The 19,609-nt window shown below is 36.5% G+C and overlaps 1 protein-coding gene across 1 annotated transcript in view; it reads right to left on the bottom strand.

The window, feature by feature from the left end:
• Positions 1-12,162: 12,162 nt before the first annotated feature.
• Positions 12,163-19,609, bottom strand: part of PUR4 (purine biosynthesis 4) — a 205,915-nt gene continuing 198,468 nt past the window's right edge. Inside the window, exons 20-31 of the mRNA XM_089374764.1 lie at positions 16,429-16,520; positions 15,871-15,973; positions 15,588-15,743; positions 15,311-15,400; positions 14,976-15,029; positions 14,785-14,856; positions 14,342-14,605; positions 14,170-14,259; positions 13,935-14,000; positions 13,603-13,779; positions 12,962-13,513; positions 12,163-12,791 (exon numbers count right to left, since the gene is read on the bottom strand). Of these exons, the coding sequence (XP_089230890.1) occupies positions 12,213-12,791; positions 12,962-13,513; positions 13,603-13,779; positions 13,935-14,000; positions 14,170-14,259; positions 14,342-14,605; positions 14,785-14,856; positions 14,976-15,029; positions 15,311-15,400; positions 15,588-15,743; positions 15,871-15,973; positions 16,429-16,520 (2,295 nt within the window). The 3' untranslated portion in view covers positions 12,163-12,212. The remainder of the gene's footprint in view (positions 12,792-12,961; positions 13,514-13,602; positions 13,780-13,934; positions 14,001-14,169; positions 14,260-14,341; positions 14,606-14,784; positions 14,857-14,975; positions 15,030-15,310; positions 15,401-15,587; positions 15,744-15,870; positions 15,974-16,428; positions 16,521-19,609) is intronic.

Raw genomic sequence — 19,609 nt, 5'->3', positions numbered from 1 at the left:
GAAGTAGATACAAGAAAAGGTTCTTTCATTGTCGCATGAAGACATTAAAGATATTGTAAGGATTGCATGTCACGAGAGTATGTGATTTCACACCCAGGGTATATGACTCCACCTTGATCTTTCATTGTAGTTATGATTCTTGGTTCACTAAATTCGTGGCGGTTGTGAACTCTTAACTGTAACTAAGACAAAAATTTAAAATTATGGGGTCTAAAGGCTGTTTTTCCTGGGTAGGCTAAAGAGGTTCGTTACAAATGGTATCAGAGCCTAGGCTCAAACACTGAGGCCTATGGACCAATTCACCTCTGCAACGTTTTTATTAACGAGATTTAATCTATAATTCATAAGGTGAAGTTTAAACCTAGACTATGATTCCTTGGCGTTAAAGGAAATTAGGATTCTTTCAGAATGAATCCAAATATTAACATGGTCATTGAGGGGTCAATAATATAAACTTCACCTATGTATAATATTATTTACATAACAAGGATCTTAATTGTTTAAATTGGGGCATGAGGGTTGTAATGGATGAATTGAAGTATTAAAATTTTGAGTAAAGAAATGAGGAAGCGCTGACCTTTGTATCCAATATATATATATATATATATATATATATATATATATATATATATATATATATATATATATATATATATATCGGTTAAATTTAATGAGGAGTTTCTATGCATTAGGTTGTATACCGAAACATGAATTCCTGAAAGACCTCATGGGTCAAAAATTTGGATCAATTCAACCAAATTTTACCCTAAATGAATAAAGTAAATTTACATGGACTTCTAAAATAAAGTAAAAATAAAAATACTTGCTAGGAGATGTGCTCATCCATCCCTGTACCTTATTTCAGTGTTCAACATGCACCCAAATGATGATATGCAGCAGGTAGATCAGAATCTTGTATCGAGAAAAAAGAATGGAAGAGATTTATGAAAAAGAAAAAAAACCAAAAACACTGCTCCTGCAATTTTATCATAAGTATGTATAATGAAATGGAGTTACAGCGCTGAAATTGGGGGATGATGGAAGACAAGATGAGAATGCAGTGCAGACTATGATGGTCGTGCCATCTTTCGTCTAAGTAACACCATCACACCATGTTGTTGTAAGGGAGGTGTAACAGTAGATGATAATGATTAGGAGCAGAATCGCATTGGACTGGGTGTATGCATTACCAAAGATAGTGAAGTTGACAATAAACACATGCAATAGCATCTATGCGATGATTGGACAAACACTACAACCAAGTCAAGCTCCTCGGCCCCACGGAGAAGTCTTGGTCAGCACACAGTTGGCAATTGCCAAAAATCATTAAATTTTCGTGCTATCAAGATTCCAGCGGTAGTAGTATAGCTATTTTATGCAATCATTCTTGGTCGCCATTGTTTCTGACGTCCTATTTGATTGGGGATTTGAGAAAATTAGAGTCAATGCACATTAAATCACTGCAATTTACTCTTATTCGCGGGGTTATGGTTGACTCCCTATATAAGCCCAGTAGAACTGCCCCTTCATCGTTTCAGAATGATAAGCAGGTAGTAATCTTCCTTGGAGCACTAGACTTGACCAGGGACATAAACGTTTGCATTTTCCCTTGCACTAATAAGGAAACACTTATAGTTGTTGTGAGATTTGTTCTGGATATATGTGCTGGAATATCTGTTGTGGGTGTACAAAAACAATGTATTTATATCGCTTTCATTCATAGGAGCTAGATATGTAATGGCAGGAGTACATGCAAAAATTTGAAACGATTTCATAAATTGGAAGTTAAGAAAATTTAGAGTCTGAAGTGTTGTGCCAATTATATGTTTAGGTATGTTTGGGGTTTCGAACATTGTATTAGCGTGGATGGGAGGTCTAAGAAATTAGTATGCCTATATTCGATTTAAATAGCATTGGGCATACGCTGATTGGGTTGGCGATATAACCGTGCTTTTAGGATGATGTTAAAGCCACAGCAGTCGTCGGCCATCTTTCGAGTATCTTATCACAAGTTGGAGGCATGCAAGTTGGCAACAAAGCCAACAATACTATTTCCCTCGAAGAATTAAGAAAAAGCCAAAGAAAACGATAAGGGTTCTGAGAGGGATCATAGAAAAGCAGTAGCATTGTTTCCTTGATTGATTAGAAGAATCTATCTACTGGGTGAGGAAAATAGGTTGAGAGGATTATTATCCTCATCATCATTTTCATTCAAATCCATAAAATGTTATCTTTTCCCAAAAACATTAATGATATGCTGCTTTTATCCTCACGCGTTGGACAAAAAGCAGTAATTTCTTTTGCAATTAGAAAATTGTAGAATGTACGCCTGTTTGAGTGTTCTAGGCCATGTTTTATGGTTAAAACAACAGTGGATCGAATTGTGTTTTTATATGATTTTCTACAAATTAAGTTGTGGATAAGTTTCGCATGGTTCTGTTTTGAAAACGAGCAGTGACTTGGGCTCTAGAATTGAGGTATTGTGGATTTTGGTTCACAGCAGTGGATCAGATTGTCTACTATTTGTAATGTTCTGCGTATTGAGTTCTAGAATTGAGGCTTGGTGTAAGCATGGAAATGACTTACATGTACCAATTATATATGAGTAGATTTATCTGGGATAATTACTATGCAAGCACGTGTGTGCAGTATTACAGACTTGAAAGAGTATTGTATTTATCGAACGGTATAGTATAGTTGCATAGTAATAAGTAATATGAACCTTCCATGTAAGCACTTCCTCATGAATTATGGTATTGATAACCTCTTGCATGTTGATTCAGTGCTCAAAAATCATAAAGATATTGATTGCACCAATGCCTATTAAATGGGAGTATGTTCTGTAGAAGAAAAGAGCATGATTGACCTGATGATAAAATGCATGTTTTGTTGTTTATACATTGGGCATAGTTGTGATCTGCAGAATCAATGTTATGATGCAATCAATGTTTACATATATGCATAGCATGTAGGAATTTTGTTTTTCCTACATGCAGGGGATTGAAATTGATTGAACTATATTGAAGTTATATATTGGGAAGGTTATATGCCAATAGTAAATATGCAAGTATGCATGACTATGTTAGGAGTCATGTTGGACAAAGAAATTGAAGGTTATTAATCGAAAAATATTATAACCAAAAATGTTATAGCATGCAATAAGGAGAAAATACCTTAAAAATAAGGTTGTTCAATTTTGATAAAATTAATAAGTAATGCAAATGGTGAAATATATCATTACTTGAGTGGCATACAAAACTAGACTATGATTCTGGTCAGAGATTAAACTAAGGTCATCATGCTATAAAAATAACTGATAAATGGTATAATTGCTATAAAAGTATTATACCCAAGTAAAGGATGGTGAGAGCATGTTATAGTGTAAAGACTATATAACTGTACAAATTGTGGTCAAAATAATCATTTGATTAATTCATTTGCTTACAATGTGACTCATTCTTCCATTGGAAGAAAGTATGGTTAAAGGGGAAATTTAACTTAAACTGATTTCTAGGACATGTGCATCTTTTGAAGGATATGTATAGTATCCTTGAGTGCAAACCATAGTAATTGGTGAAGTAGCACAAATGGTATGGACCCCTGGTCAATTAAATGATATTTAACAATCTATTTTAGATTCATATCATAAATTGTACCAAGAAATTTTGAAAGGATCTCTTATCATATTACATTGATAAGGTGTCTAGACAACATAAGAAAATGTTGTGTGATTCAAATAGAATTCATAAATATATAACTCAACTTTGGTGGTTTAATGTTAAGAATGAGCTACCATGTAAATACCTTGAGGTCATAAACATTTATTGTAAGAGGAGTGTAGGATTGTAAGTAGTAAAAACTTTCATGTATAAATACACATAATTATGCATGGTCAACAAGTTGTTGAAGCATAAATAGGGCAACAATAAAACATACGAGGTGAATTAATGATCTCATGAATATTAAACTTCAACAACTATGAGTTAATAATCTTCTTTAGAACATTAAGCAGAAGATACGATTAGAAGGAAAATGTGCATGAATCCAATAATATACGATTGATATTGTAACCACATGACATCTGGAATTGATTTACACATGACATAAAAACCTTCTTAATTACATAGATGAACCATGAAAAATGAATGTTGGTATGATAGTAACATGGTGGAAAAATATGTTGATAAAGTTTATGTCATGCAGGTGATACCATGAGGATGGTATTATAGGTTGTACCACCGCTGGACTATGTACAGCGGTACATATGGGACCATGTGACTACATATGCTACAAGGTTGAAAAATGAAATGTGTATTGGTGTGTATAACATACCTTGTGTGCAGGTATGCAGTAGTCATTGAATGGATGTCTAGCCATGTAAACAAACCTGGAGGTTACCTAGAAGAAGGAAAGTAAGTACAAGTAACTATGGTTAATCGCAGTTTGATTATGATGAATATATGTATACAAATATATATTGTGATGTGAAATAATCTATTATGACCTTGCAGGCATATTAATGTGGAAAATATGCTAACTGATGTATTGTATGCAGAGAGACTGCAAAGAACAGGTGTTCAACAAGAACACAAAGGCTTGAAAGAATGCAAGCAGAGGACATGCATTCTTCAAATAAAATAAATGATAAGCAATAGCTACTTTAATAATAACAGATTATGATATTTATCATGGTTAAACTTTGCATCGATAAATTCTCACAAATGATTTGAAAAATGTGTGACAGGTAGCTATGGAAGGAGAGATGCTGGTAGCACTCCTTGAGACCGATGTAGCTATGGAAGGAGAGATGTTGGGAGCACTCCTTGTGGCAAATGTACATCGGAAAATTTGCATCAGATGGCAGAGCCATGAAAGCTATTGATTTAGAAACCAACTACCTATGAATGAGGATATGATGTAGTGATACACCGAGGATGGTGTAAAATTTAAGGGGGGGAGTATGTAACACCCCTCCCTTGTGTACTACATTATTATAAACCTAAGCTAAGTTAAAGTTAGGTGTGATATCCTCCCTTGTGTGTTAAATGTTGTAAACCTAAGCTAAGGAAAGCTAGGTTTGATACCCTCCTTTGTGGGTTAAATTATTCTACACCTAAGCTGAGGAAAGCTAGGTGATATGTAATATGAAAAGCAAATGTATTATTAAATATATTAATAAAATAAATCACTTGGAGGGTGGAGCACCAAGAGAGAAGAGATGCTTGCCAAATCCCATGAGGAATGGGATAGAGATGAATCTTTCATGATAAGCTTCTAGATGTGATTCTAGATAAGCTTGGATGGATTGGATATCCATCAGATGGATGGGAGATAAATATCCATCGAACATAAAAGCTTTGCGGGAGATAAAGGCAATCTTTTATGTGGAAAAGTGTCGTGGGAGATAAAGACAAGCTTTTTCAGATAAGACCTAGGCAAATGGAAAAATCCATAAAGCGGGACGCCGCTAATGGTAACTAAATCATGAAAGAGGGTATTAAATATCCAGTGCATCAATCAATTGAAGACAGTTGATCCTTGGCAAGATCTTTGGCTCGAGGGGAACTAGAGGTGATTCATGGCTGGGTGGTGGTGCTCCTCCCTCCAAGTGAGGTTTTAGTTGGTGTTAGATGTGTGGAATGTTTAGTATGATAATTCTTACTCTCTCTCTCGTTTAGTTGCATGTGAATATGTGATGATTTTATTAAGTTTCTTCGTTATGGGAATGTTGCATGAATTACTTATGCTTATGTGTTAATAGATTTAATGGTACTTTCCTCTATTCCGATGAGATTCATTAGCATGATGTAAGTTTTATTTTAGTCTGTACTTACTATGAGTTAAATCATTTAGGTGAGATAAATTGATGGTTGATTTCTTATCTCTTATAGTTGGAATGGGTAAATCATTCAACTTGAGAGCTTAAAAGTTGTGTTGAATAATAGTATAGTATTGGTTATGCCCCGTGTGAGCTATATCAATAATCTTCTTCATAAGCATATTAGATGTAATAACCCAAAGTAATATCTTATGCTCTCACTTCGGTACTGGTTGGGGAATTGTGCAGATATTCTCGCATGTGCATGTTAGACAAGACAGAAGTAGCTTTACATGCCTATGTTAGTAGAAGTAGACACAAGAAAAGGTTTTATCATTGTCGCATGAAGACATTAAAGATATTGTAAGGATTGCATGTCACAAGAGTATGTGATTTCACACCCAGGATATATGACTCCACCTTGATCTTTCATTGCAGTTATGATTCTTGGTTCACTAAACTCGTGGCCGTTGTGAACTCTTAATTGTAACTAAGACAAAAATTTGAAATTATGGGGTCTAAAGGCGATTTTTTTCTGGGTAGGCTAAGGAGGTTCGTTACAAATACACTCAAGAATGGGAGACCTTAGCAACACGAGTACCTGGGTTATCAGAATCTCGTCTAATCCAATCATACATCTCCGGACTTAAAACTCATATACGAGTAGAACTTGAGCTTCATGACATTACGTTAATAGAAGTAGCAAGACAGAAAGCAAAAGCTGCTGAAAAGAAATTTGAACAGATATTGTAGTCAAAACCAGAAAAAGTATATTCAAGACAAAGAATGCCCCAGTCTGTGAATACGGATAATACAAGATATGTTGCACCACATCTTCGTGAAGGTGAAAAATCTAACGTGGAAATGCAAAGGATGAAAGAAGGCGAGTGCAAACATTGTGGTGAAAAGTGGGACACTAAACGTAGGTGTGCTAAAGGAAAGAGACAAAAACCTATATAACTGTGAAGGAACTAATGATTCAAACAGTGATGAATCAGACATAAAAGGAATAGAAGATGCCTCAGAATTCTCTCCAGAATTAGATCATGGAAGCATTCTGCAAGTGTCATTATCGGCTATGACAAGTATATCACAACCCCAGACTTCAAAATTAAAAGGACATATAAAGAAGAACAACGTAGTGGTTCTCATAGACTCCGGTAGCATCCACAATTTTTTAGACTCAACCATGGCAAAGAGACTCAACATTTTCACATTTCCCATCCCAACATGAAGGTGATGGTAGCCGACGGTAAGAAGATTGAAAAGGTAGGGAAATGTCGTAAGGTCAAATTTTAGATTCAAAACTTTAATTTAGAATCTTCGTTCTACACTATACCATTAGGAGGCGCAGATGTGGTCTTAGGTATCCAATGGCTACGAACCTTAGGCACTTACTCTGCCAACCATCAAAAGAAGTTTATAAGCTTTAAATGGGAAGGGCAGAGGTAAAAGTTATACGGATTCCAAGCACCAAAAAATCAAATCGTGTCATCATCCCAGATGATGAGAATGATTCGAAAATGAGCACCAGCTTATGTAGTACAATGTCACCAATAGAAATGTTATCTGCAAAAGTGATCAACGAAGAGTCACCAGAAGTACAAGAGCTAATTCGGAAGCATGAAAAAGTATTCCAAGCCCTGCCCATAAAAATGCCTCCTAATAGGGAAATCGAGAATACAATTTTAGTCAAAGCAGGGTCAGACCCTGTCAACATCAAACTATATCGATGTCCGCATCACCAAAATACTAAAATTGAGAGATTAATCCAAGACCTTTTAAAATGTGGGATCATCTCAAAAAGGAGAGATGAATATACTCTAGTTGTGTTGGTAAGGAAGAAGGATGGATCATTCAGGGTATGCATTGATTATAGAGGATTAAACAAAATAACAATTAAATTCCCAATTCCTATTATCGATAAAATGTTGCATGAACTACATGGCGCAAAATACTTCTCAAAATTGGACTTAAGGTCAAACTATTACCAAATCAGAATCAAGTTGGAAGACATACCAAAAACTGCATTCCAAACACATGAAGGTCACTACAAATCTAAAGTAATGCCCTTTGCGTTAACCAATGCACTAGCAACATTCCAAGCCACTATGAACGAGTTATTTCGTCCATATCTTAGGAAGTTTGTATTAGTTTTTTTTTGACGATATTTTAATTTACAATGGAACTTGGAAGGAGCACCTACAACATCTGGATAAAGTTCTTACACTACTGAAAGAGCATCAGTTCTACGCCAAGAAATCCAAATGCACCTTTGGGAAGGAAGAAGTAGAATATCTTGGACACATAATATCCCATGAAGGAGTAAAAGTGGACCCTAATAAAATCAAGGCCATAAAGGAATCGACCAAACCAGCTAATATATCCAAGCTAAGAGGGTTCTTAGGATTGACTGGATATTACCAAAGATTTTTTAAAAACTATGCACATATAATTGCACCTCTAACAAATTTTAAAGGAAAATTCATTTCAATGGAATGAGGAAGCAGGAAGGTGTTTGAAGAATTGAAGGAAGTTATGTCTAACACCCAGATATTGGCAAACCCAGATTTTTCTAAACCATTTATCATTGAGTGTGATGCTTCCAGGTTCAATATAGGTGCAGTGTTAATGCAAGAAGGGCATCCAATAGCTTTTGAAAGCAGGAAGCTCAATAAACGAGAACATCTTAAGTCCACATACCACAAGGAAATGCTCGTTGTTATGCATGCACTGGCCAAGTGGAGACAATATCTTTTGGGAAGTAAGTTCTCCATTCGAACAGACCATAATAGTCTCCAACCTCTTTCAACAAAAAACACTTCTCGAAGAACAACAAAAATGGATTGAAAAAATTGTCGCGTTTGACATGGAGATACTACATAAAAAGGGAAAAGACAATGTGGTAGCAGATGCCCTGTCTAGGAAGGAGGAAGAACCAACATTACTTGCAGTCTCAGTTGTTGTTCCTGAATGGCTTAATGAGATTCGAAGTGAGTATGCCAAGGATCCAGAAATAACTGCAATAATCAATAACCTTCCAGACAACTCAAAATTTGAATGGAAGAATGATATTCTATGGTACAAAGGAAGAATCTATCTGAATTCAAACTCCAAGTTTAAATCCAAGATACTCAAGGAGTCACATGATTCATTGTCAATCGGACATGTAGGATTCTTTAAAACTTACTACAATGCACGTCAATCATTCTTTTGGAAGGGGATGAGTCGCGATATTTAGAAATATGTAGCAGAATGTGATAAATGTCAAAGAAAGAAAAGAGAAAATATTATGACACCTGGATTACTTCACCCCCTAAACATTCCGAATCAGAAATGGGAAGAAATATCAATGGGCTTTATTGAGGGATTACCTGTATCTGAAGGCAAGGATAAGATTTTCATAGTAGTCGACAGACTCACCAAATATGCTCACTTTATTGCAATGAAAAAATCGGACTCACCTAAACAAATCGCTGAGATATTTTGCCAAAATATTTCTAAATTACACGGTTTTCCAAAAGTCATTGTGAGTAATGCCAAATTTAAGGGTAATTTCTGAAAGAATTGTTCAACCACATAGGAATCTACCTAAATATGAGTTCCGCTTACCACCCTCAAACAGATGGACAAACAGAGGTTTTCAATAAATGTTTGGAAGCATACCTACGTTGTTACGCTACAGAAAAACAAAATAAGTGGGTTCAGTGGTTGCATCTCGCTGAATGGTGGTATAATTCTACTTATCATATGTCAGCAAAAATGACTCCATTCCAAGCTTTGTATGGGTATGAACCTCCGAAATGGAAGGATCTAGCTACCATCCAGACAAATCTACCCGCTGTTAAAAACCAACTAGAAGAAACCCAAAAAATCGTCCAAACCCTAAAAGAAAATTTAAATAATGCAAGAAACCGTATGAAGCAACAAGCTAACCGAAACAGAACCGAGAGAGAATTTGAAGTTGGAGAATGAGTATTTGTCAAGCTCCAGCCATACAAACAGTTGTCCTTGAAACAAAAAGGAAAAAATAAATTGGCACCAAATCTCTATGGACCATATCAGATCAACAAAAAGATTAGCCAATTTGCATATAATTTAAGCCTTCCGAATAAAAGTCGTGTTCACAACGTCTTCCATGTATATTGCCTTAAAAGGGCACTGGGCGACCATCCATCAGCACAAAGAACGCTTCCATCCTTAGATGATGAAGGGTGGGTCATTTTAGAACCAAAAGGTATCATATCCACCAGAGAAAAGAAGCTTCAATCTCGTGTAATCAAGGAATACTTGATCAAGTGGAAGGACTTACCAGAAGAAAAAGATTCTAGGGAGATTGAAGCATTTCGTCAACAACATCCATCGTTACGTATGCTTTGAGGACAAAGCATTTTTCGGGAGGAAGGCAACGTTATATAAAAATTAGTTAATTAGTAGTTAATAGGCAAAGAGCATGATCAAAGATCATGCCCATTCACCAAGAGGCACCCAAGGCAGTGTAAGCTTGGTAGTAGGCATCTTAGAGCTAGTGGATAGGTTGGCTTCGGCCTATAGTACTAGACTATTGACCACATCTTTGCACTTATGGCCATCATCAGGGAGCCTCGTCATTGCTCTTCAAAAGTATTTTGTTGTTTTGTAGGCTTCTGGAAGGCATTTGACATGGTACCAAGAAAGGATCTATTTTAGAGGCTATTTGATATTGGTATCTTGAAGACCCTTCTTGTTGCCATCATGAGAGGAGTCTATGAGTCCATGAACAATACGTTGCCTTTTTCATTTCATCCAGAGCACACTAGGGTCAGGGAAGGGTGTGTTGTGTTGTCGACATGCTTTGGCATCTACCAACGTATCCTTGATGGTGATCCCTATATTCTACATTGGGCGTTGATGTCTCTGCTGCTCTTTGTTTGGTGGTTTCTTATGACCTCGTCCCTTGAGGGCTTACAGAGATAGATTAATGCTCTATCTGGCTTTTACGACCTTCAATAGTTGATAATCAACCTAGATAAAACCAAGGTTACAGTGTTAAATGTCTCAAAGAGTGCTCTTTCTTAAATTATCATTTTGATCCACACCAAAGGTGTCAAAGTCCTAAGTCACAAGGAAATGGCCCAAAGACAACTTGGAGGGATCACCCATTGTCACCTCATTGACCTACTCCCACACTTTAGGTGGTCTAATTGCCAACACAAGGGGCGAATCCATACACAAGTCTTTGATGGATGAGGATAATCTAATAGGTTTTGAATGCCTTAATGCTAATCTGGTTTGTAGTTTTACATTCAGATTTAAGGTGAGATAGATTAAAGTTAAACCTACAATAGCATAAATGCAAGACTCTTTAGTTTCAATCTAAATATTGAAACTACCATGAATTTCTGATGTGAATCTTCAGATTTGATCAGCATAAAAGTTACTTGAATGCGTAGATTTTCAGGCTTAGGGTTGGTTTTGATCTTGCAAAGGTATAAACAATAAAGTGCATATTTTTTTTGGATCAGGGAAAATTAGACTTTTGGTTGTAATTAAGAGATCTAAAATTATGAGTTTGCTGAAATAAATTTTCACATCTCAAATAGCTGAGTGGCAAGATTATGGCCTAAGGAATGAATTAATAATTATGTTTTCTGCAATATATTATTCCAGATTTCATTCCAGCCAAGACAAAAGGAAGATTTATGATTTTTATCAAGGGTTGGAAAGCAAGACCAGTGCCAATATATCATTGAACATATGAGGGTTTAAAAGGCCAAGGTCAAAATGAGCTTATTTCTTTGAATCTAGGACTGTTTACAGTGATAAGAGGCGTGCTACAGCCAACTACTGGCTGCTGTTTATAAATTCCAGAACTTATATCTTTATCCTAATGACGTAAATTACATCAAGTTTAGAGAAGAGAATACATATGACTAAAAATAAATGGTTTCAAGCAACTTCCAAACAATTTAAACTTCATTGACTATTTTCAGCTATCAAAGACAGAAATTTAGTGAGTTACTAACCCATCCATAAACTTCCTTCCCGCATTCCTCCAATGTAATAATCTGTTATTTGGTACGGGTAGTGGAATTTATTAAAATATCTGAGAAGTAGTGTTATTCATTTTTATTGCACTTGACCAAATATATTTTGAACTTTATCTGATAGGAAAATCGTGTATTCATAATCAATCTGCAATCTAACTATATAGTGTGCTTTGGCAATTCTAAGACCATGTGCTCATGCAAGATAGAGAATATTGATGGGTAACCATTTGAAGATACAACCTCCAGAATTTCTATGAAATTTCAAAACTTAGATTTCAAAACAATTAAATCAAATGATATTGATGGGGAAACATCTGAAACTGGAAGCTCGAGAATTTCTATAAAATTCCAAAATTTACAATAAATCAAATATATTCACACCATTCACGTACATTTTGGAACATTTTTAACCAAGGGCTAGGACCCTTGGGATCAAGTTCCCATTCTCTAGGATACCAAGGGAATTGCCACATGAGAAAGCAACGTTCGGGATGTGGCATCAAAGCTAGATGCCTTCCATTTGGAGAACATATTGCTGCAATACCAAGTGGGGAGCCATTAGGATTGAATGGATATTCCTCAGTCACATATCCATCATCATCGCAGTACCTAATTGGGGCTAAATTTGATTCTGTTACATGTTGCAAAATCTCTTGACTGGGAAAGAATGCTCTTCCTTCTCCATGAGCAACCCAAATTCCAACTGTAGTACCTTCCATGCCTTTCAACATTATTGAAGGTGACTCCACTATCCTCACAGAGCTAAAACGGCACTCAAAGCGGCCTGATTCATTGTGAATAAATCGAGGTTGTGAATTATCACCACCGGCACCAAGCACTCCTCCTACTTCTTTCCCAGGTACCCAACCAAGAAGAGCCATAAGCTGACATCCATTGCACACACCAAGACTGAATGTGTCTGATCGGTCATAAAATTCTTGAAACTGCAATGGCAAAACATACAAGTGTTTTAAAAATGACGAAAGTTTAAAATTGAATTACCCCTTAGGCTAACATGATTAATAGGGTATATTTTACTTAATGCAGTGAAATGTAACCATGCAGACTTAACCCATAACAAAGAACATTTAATTATTAAAACAAATGTACTCACCTGTTTAAGAAGAGAGTCATTGAACCGTATTGTGGCAGCCCATCCCTTAGCGGAATCTAACACATCTGCATAGCTAAACCCTCCAACAAAGACTATGCCTCTGAAGTCTTGAAGAGTCACTCTTTCATTCAGAAGATCTGACATTGTCACATCCCATGGTTCAAAGCCCGCAGCATAAACCATAGCTGACATTTCCCTGTCACCATTACTACCTTCTTCTCGAATAATAGCCACCTTTGGCTTTGACTTTGAAACCATGAATTTTCCATTTTCAGATCTGGGCACAAATGACAATGCCCATGCAGGTGCATGTCTGTTTTTCAGTCCTTCTTGCTCTCTCTGAACACATGACTCTAGCCGCTGGCATCTTTCCAGCAAAAAGCTTGTCTCCTCCCACAAATCCCTAAGATATGATGTTTTTTCATTAAGATGTAGTGTGCCATTAACAGACACCTCTATAGAAGGAGATGAAGTGACTTGTCCAATAACCTCAAACAGGACACCGGCAGCATTGAGTTTCTTGGCAATGACATCAAGATTGGCACGGCTAACCTGTACATCACAATGAAAATAGGACAAGGTTCAAATCCCTTATAGAAAAATTATAACTATCCAGATGTATTACACTTGATTCTCATCACCTCGAGGACAAGGCCAAGTTCTTCTGCAAATAGTACTTCAAATATACCAGCACTTTTAGAGCTTAGGTTAACTTTCATCCCACAGTTTCCTGCAAAAGCCATCTCCAACAGAGATACAACTATACCCCCATCACTAATGTCGTGACCAGCTGAAACAAGATTCTCTCCAACCAGATCCTAGAGATGTGATCCAACCGTTAGTTAAGTATCATACTTGCATCATTGAATTTATTATTCAGTTGATAAACATAAAGGTTGTATACATAAGCAAATTATTTACACAGTAATTAATTCTTAAATGGTTGTCAATTACCATTTTGTTAGGTGCTCACCTGGACTGCATTGAAGACTCTCTTGAGATCTGAAACATCATCAAGGTCTGGGCAAACGTCACCAATCTGCAAGATAAAATAGAAATGAAAAGCATGCCTTAATCATGAAACATAATGCAAGGAATGAAATCAAATTGCTCCATCCAACCATTGCTAATATATTGTTCACTGCATAACATATCAATCATTGTTATTAAAAGAACACCAATCAAACAAGAAATCTTTTAGCACTCACCTGATCAAAAACATGGGCAAGGGCAGAACCACCTAAACGGTGTTTTCCTTTAGCCAAATCAACATGAAGTAGAACTCCATCATCTCCTAGCTACAAAACATAAGGATTATGTCAGAAAGACAAATAAAAATACTTTCACAATCTTAGAGCTGCCTGTCCAAATCAAATTCACCTTCAAGTCTGGTGTAACAGTCTTTGAAATATCCGGACAAGTCACATAAGCACTGATTACTAGATTCCCAGGAGCTTTGACAGTCTCTCCTGCAGCTTGTGCTGCCATAGAAAGGCTGTCTTTGCCACCATCTATTGCTATCCCAAGTTCTATCATTGTATCCCGAAGAGCAAGAGCTGCATCATACATGGCCACACCTTCTCCATCTAACTTTGCAGCATACATCCAATTTCCACTAGCTTTGACATCCTCGAGCGAAGTAACCTGTGAACCATGTAAGATGTGCTTCTTTATAAGACCAAATATCAATATAACACAAACATGTGCTTAATACTTCCATTATGTTTTGACAATGACTCTTTTCACGTAAGATTGCAGGAATAATCCACAGAAAATTGGAAAGGCCGTCTTAAGAAAGAAAAATTCTGACATCATATACTCACCTTAGCCCAAACAAGATTTGTCAGAGCTTCGCCCACTGCTAGCCTAGCCATTGCCTTTGGATTCAGTAAACCCTGGAAATTTAAAATTTGTGAGATTGTTTTTCAATTGTTGAATATCAGAGTTTTTTAAGTACATTCAAAAGACATCTCAGAGAGATTTTGCTCATTCCAAAATTGTGAACATCAACAACCTTTACTGGCTGCTCCCCAATTGCACAGGCACCGCCACTTAACCCAGTATGTGTCTGCATGAATGAGACACCTTTTGTCATATATTAACACTAAAAGAAAGTATGCTCTAGTTTAAAGACAATTGAAACCCTTCTCAACCCATAAAAGGATTAAGGCAGGAAAGAAAACTAGAAGAAAAATATAGATACAAAAGTTACTACAGATCTTTCATATACACATCGCATCAGCACTGTGAAAGTAACTGTTAACCAATCAAGAAAGTAGAACCTTCAAATCAATCACATAAATAGACATAAAGTCCTCCTGAATAAACTGCATTAAAATACAAACCAACCTGAGCAATAACAGCAACGTCTGCAAGCGGAAGTTGCAGAGGGCCAACTGTCTGCTGCTGTGCAACAAGACCTGTCACACAGCGATCAACCTGCCAAATGGCCACGCATTCTTAAAATTATGCTTTAAGTTTGAGCAGAAAGTCCAACTGAACAAGAAACTACCAGAGCAAGCCAAAATAACTAGTCAAAAAATGTTATTTTACAGTATTGGGATTCTTTTTGGAAATTGGAATAATTTTTACGAAACATGAACTCTCAAGCAACTTGACCTCATACCTTAGTTGTTAAGAAGCGCTTTGAACACACAGATGGAAGGTGAAGAACTCGTCTGAGGGCATCCAAAACTGTTATTCCTGGAGCAATGTCAAGAGACTCCAATGGTTGGACTTTCCGTGTTAATTCAAAACGTTTTCTTGGCATATCACCGAGTACCTGCACTTAAAATTATTAAGAAAATAAACATGTTGAAAAATAATATTACTTTTGACAGTCTAAGTGGACAAAGCATTTTACAAATATCTTCCTCTTATGATATTTTGAACATAGCTTGACAAATTACCTTCTCAAGATCGAGATCAACTGCTGGAAGAGGCGGGGGTAGACCATTTAAGACAGAATGCTCCATTGCCAAGCTATCAACAAGTACAACTCTCCCATCACCACTGTAGACAACAGAATAAATATAATCATGTAATAACATAGAATATAACAATTCACTCGAGATGACCAGCAAAACAATGACCTGTGTGACTAAATTTGACTAATATACAAGCCATTGAGCAATAGGAATAATACATACACTCCTGTCCTAAAGTTTTATCAGACAACAGGGCAATTTTTCACAAATATATCCTCCAGAGAGACTTTGTCAGAAAGATTGTTCAACCAAAACAAATTTGTACTTAATGAAAAATTTACATAATAATTTCAAGAAAGATGACATGCAACACATCAAGGATTCTAGTTCAATATAGAGAACTAAATATCAACCCTAAACTAATAGTAAGCAAAGAAGCTAATATCTTAGCAGTGATCAAATTGAACATGACCCTGCAGAATATTTAATCACAACCAAAATTCACTGACAACAGATGGTCATCTATGTACAATTATCAACCTGATTTTGCCAATTACAGCCATGGACACCCTTTCTCTTTCACAGATTGAGCGTAGCAATCTCTCATTTTCAGGTCTTATCAGTAACGCATCCTGAAAACAATACAAATTCATAAAACATATGATATTAGTATATTAACAGCCACACACACACAACAAAAAACACACGTCATCAGAAACAAAAATCTAATACTGAAGAAGACATTAGACCCAGAATTTCATTAAAGCAAAATTACATGCGAGAAATATTTCATACTGTGCCTGAAGTAGTAATTATTGATTCTTGCTGTATTATGTCTAAGGAATGTCTACTAAAAGTATAAAACCAATGAAACAAAATGAAAATACTTTTATGTTTACAGATGACCAAAGTACTTCTGTCCACAAATTTAAAATGACTGAAATAGGTCCAAATACAAGACCCATACATCATTTGGCTGTTGATTCAAGATGCTTCAAGATGTTCTTTAAGACAATTGAAGACAATAGATATTATAGTAGCATGGCCAATAAACTTTGGAATGTAATGCATTTGCATGGCACATGCCCATAGTCAACAGAGGTTGAAAACAAACTTCTTCCACAATATTGAAGATGCATTATTTCTCATCAAACACTACCACCAAATGGCATCAGGAGTGTCAACATGAACCTTCCGCAACTAGATAACTCTTAAAATTAAGAAAAGCAAAAAAAAGGGGCAACTAGAGCCAACTCTTTAACATTAAAATTGCAAGAAAAATATAGCTTGTTTCATACAGTGCATAAATGTAACTAACTCTGCAAGAATTGTTTGTTAACAGGCAAGCATGTTTATCAAAGCACAAGCAGTTGATTCTTGAGATACTTGAAAGCAAAGAGGTGACAGGTTTCACTTACTTGGAGGACCAATAAATTAAAATGACCTTCCAACACACTTTGGACATTACACATTAACATCCTCAGGGCATGTGAAGATGGTAAGCTTCACTGTAAGACACACACCCATATGATGGTCTGAGAGTGGCCCCCTTATGGTCCCTCCAAGTGAATTTCTTTGTCATTATTTATCAACACATTAACAGTTATAGTTATTAGTGGCATAGCTCCACTTGTCTGAATCATTTACAAAATGCACTCAACTCCATTTTCCCAATATTGAGTAGGCATTAGTCCCGCTCTTCCACCATACACTTTATTTTCCTATACTATCAAATCTATTTGCTAAGCTAAATCATCACATCACCTTGAGCCTCCTTGTCATAGCCTTAGCAATCATACCTAGGGATACCCCACTTTTGTTGGAGAAGATCCAACCTAAAGTGAGAGAGAGAGTTACTGAGATGACAATGGGTAGCCCCTCTAAGTCACAGTTGGGTTTTCACTTTGTGCTTCGAACTTTTACACATATAAGTTAAAGTTCTAGAGGTAACAATCTGCACCTATGATATGCTACAGATCTGAATTTTCCTCAAGCTGATCTGTTTCGTAAATTGATGTTCTAAGAGTTGCAGGAATAACTACCCCGGGTCTCAAACACTGTCACATGTTGGAGAGCACTTCCAATTTTGTACCATGGAAGTGCAGACTGCAAAATATATTCAATGAGATTGATCTTTGGAGTTTCGTGGAAGGAATGGTGACTACCCCTAACAATCCCACACAGCTGATCGAGCATAAGAAGAAGGCAACCAAGTGGAAGTGAAACATTTTTTATCCAACTATCAATAGAAAGACCATTTGATCCCTCATAGCAGAGAAGAAATCGATGAAGGCTGATAGTTAGTTAGAATGTTAACCAGAAGATGCTATTGAAGAATAAACCCACCAGCACTCACATCATTGACACAAATATTGGGCCCAACCACTTGAGAAAAGATCACTGAACTGTTGAACATGAGGGATGAGAAGCAGGTGCCTGTAGCACAAAATGGGTTCCATTCATCTTGAGATGTGTTGTTCAAGGTGTTTCTTGAGAGAAGCTTCCAAGAATCCAAACTTTCAAAAGCTTGGGGATGATTTCATTCGAGACAAGATAAAAGTACACTTTATTTGAGACAAAGTGGAAGAGATCAAGAACCTAGTCCTTGTTTAGAAGATGAGAAGAGGAGGCAAGAAAGGTGGACCTAGGATGGGGTCAAGAGGGGAAGGAAGAAATTCTTTGGACCAACTGAAGAAAGACTTGAGTCAAGTGAAGTTCTCAAGTGCAACAAGATAGGGCATCATGCATCTCGGTAGCCTAACAGGAAGAATGCCAAGTAGTGAGAAAGGCAGTTCGCAAGCAATGCAAAAAGCTTTAATTAAAGTGGATGAGTTAGCATCTATACTTGAGAAATCTTTCTCCATGGTATCATGCCTTTCTACTAACAAAATTTAGGATAGGGCAGTGGTATTTGTATATTGGAGCATCCAAACACAACCTTCAACAAGAAGGCATTCAACAGACTTCAAGAACAGAGGGATGGCACACAAGTTGAACAAGGCAATGATGACACCTATACAACTACCTTGTTAGAGTCTATTTTTTTCCATGTGACTCCATGGCATGTTCCTGATCTTTCATTACATCACTAGAAATGAAGCACAAATTGGAGATCTGGGTGATCCCCACTTCCAACCCACAGATTTGCTCCAGATCTGTTCACAAACTGATGCCGATCAAACCCTATGATATTTCTGAATGAAATCTCCACAATAGTGAGTTGGGGTTTCGTCCAACACACCAAGAAACCCAAGGGTTTTCGTCCTAGGGCTCTTTGAACCTAAAAACCAAGTTCTCAAAACTCTCCAAGAGAAAATATTCCAAATCCAAGATGATCCCAATGACATGCTTTCCCCGCTTTTAAAGACTTATGGATCTTTATTCAACCTTCTAGAAGAACTTTAATTTTATTATTTTATTTTCATTCTAGAAGCTTCTCCCTTTTATTTTATTTAAGTGACTCTCTTTTATTTCATTTTATTTAAGTCGCTTTTAATCCCCAAAAATGATTAATCTATCTATGATTTCTTTGGCCACTAAAAGTCACTTTTATCATCCCATCCTATAGATCTCTTCATCCCTGTTCCAACAGGCTATTGCACTAAGGTGTTTCTCCAATTAATCCACTCCAAAAAACACCATTAGTGTATTTAATTAAAATATGCTTGATAATAACCCCGTTTTACAAGAATCATTGAAATGCAACAACACTCGGAATGAA

This window comes from Pinus tabuliformis, chromosome 8 (assembly GCF_031772625.1).
Source record: "Pinus tabuliformis cultivar Carrire ecotype Pingquan chromosome 8, CPIR1, whole genome shotgun sequence".
In the NCBI taxonomy this organism is placed as follows: Eukaryota; Viridiplantae; Streptophyta; class Pinopsida; order Pinales; family Pinaceae; genus Pinus; species Pinus tabuliformis.
Note: the sequence above shows the minus strand (reverse complement) of the source record. Positions and strands in the feature narration are given on the sequence as shown.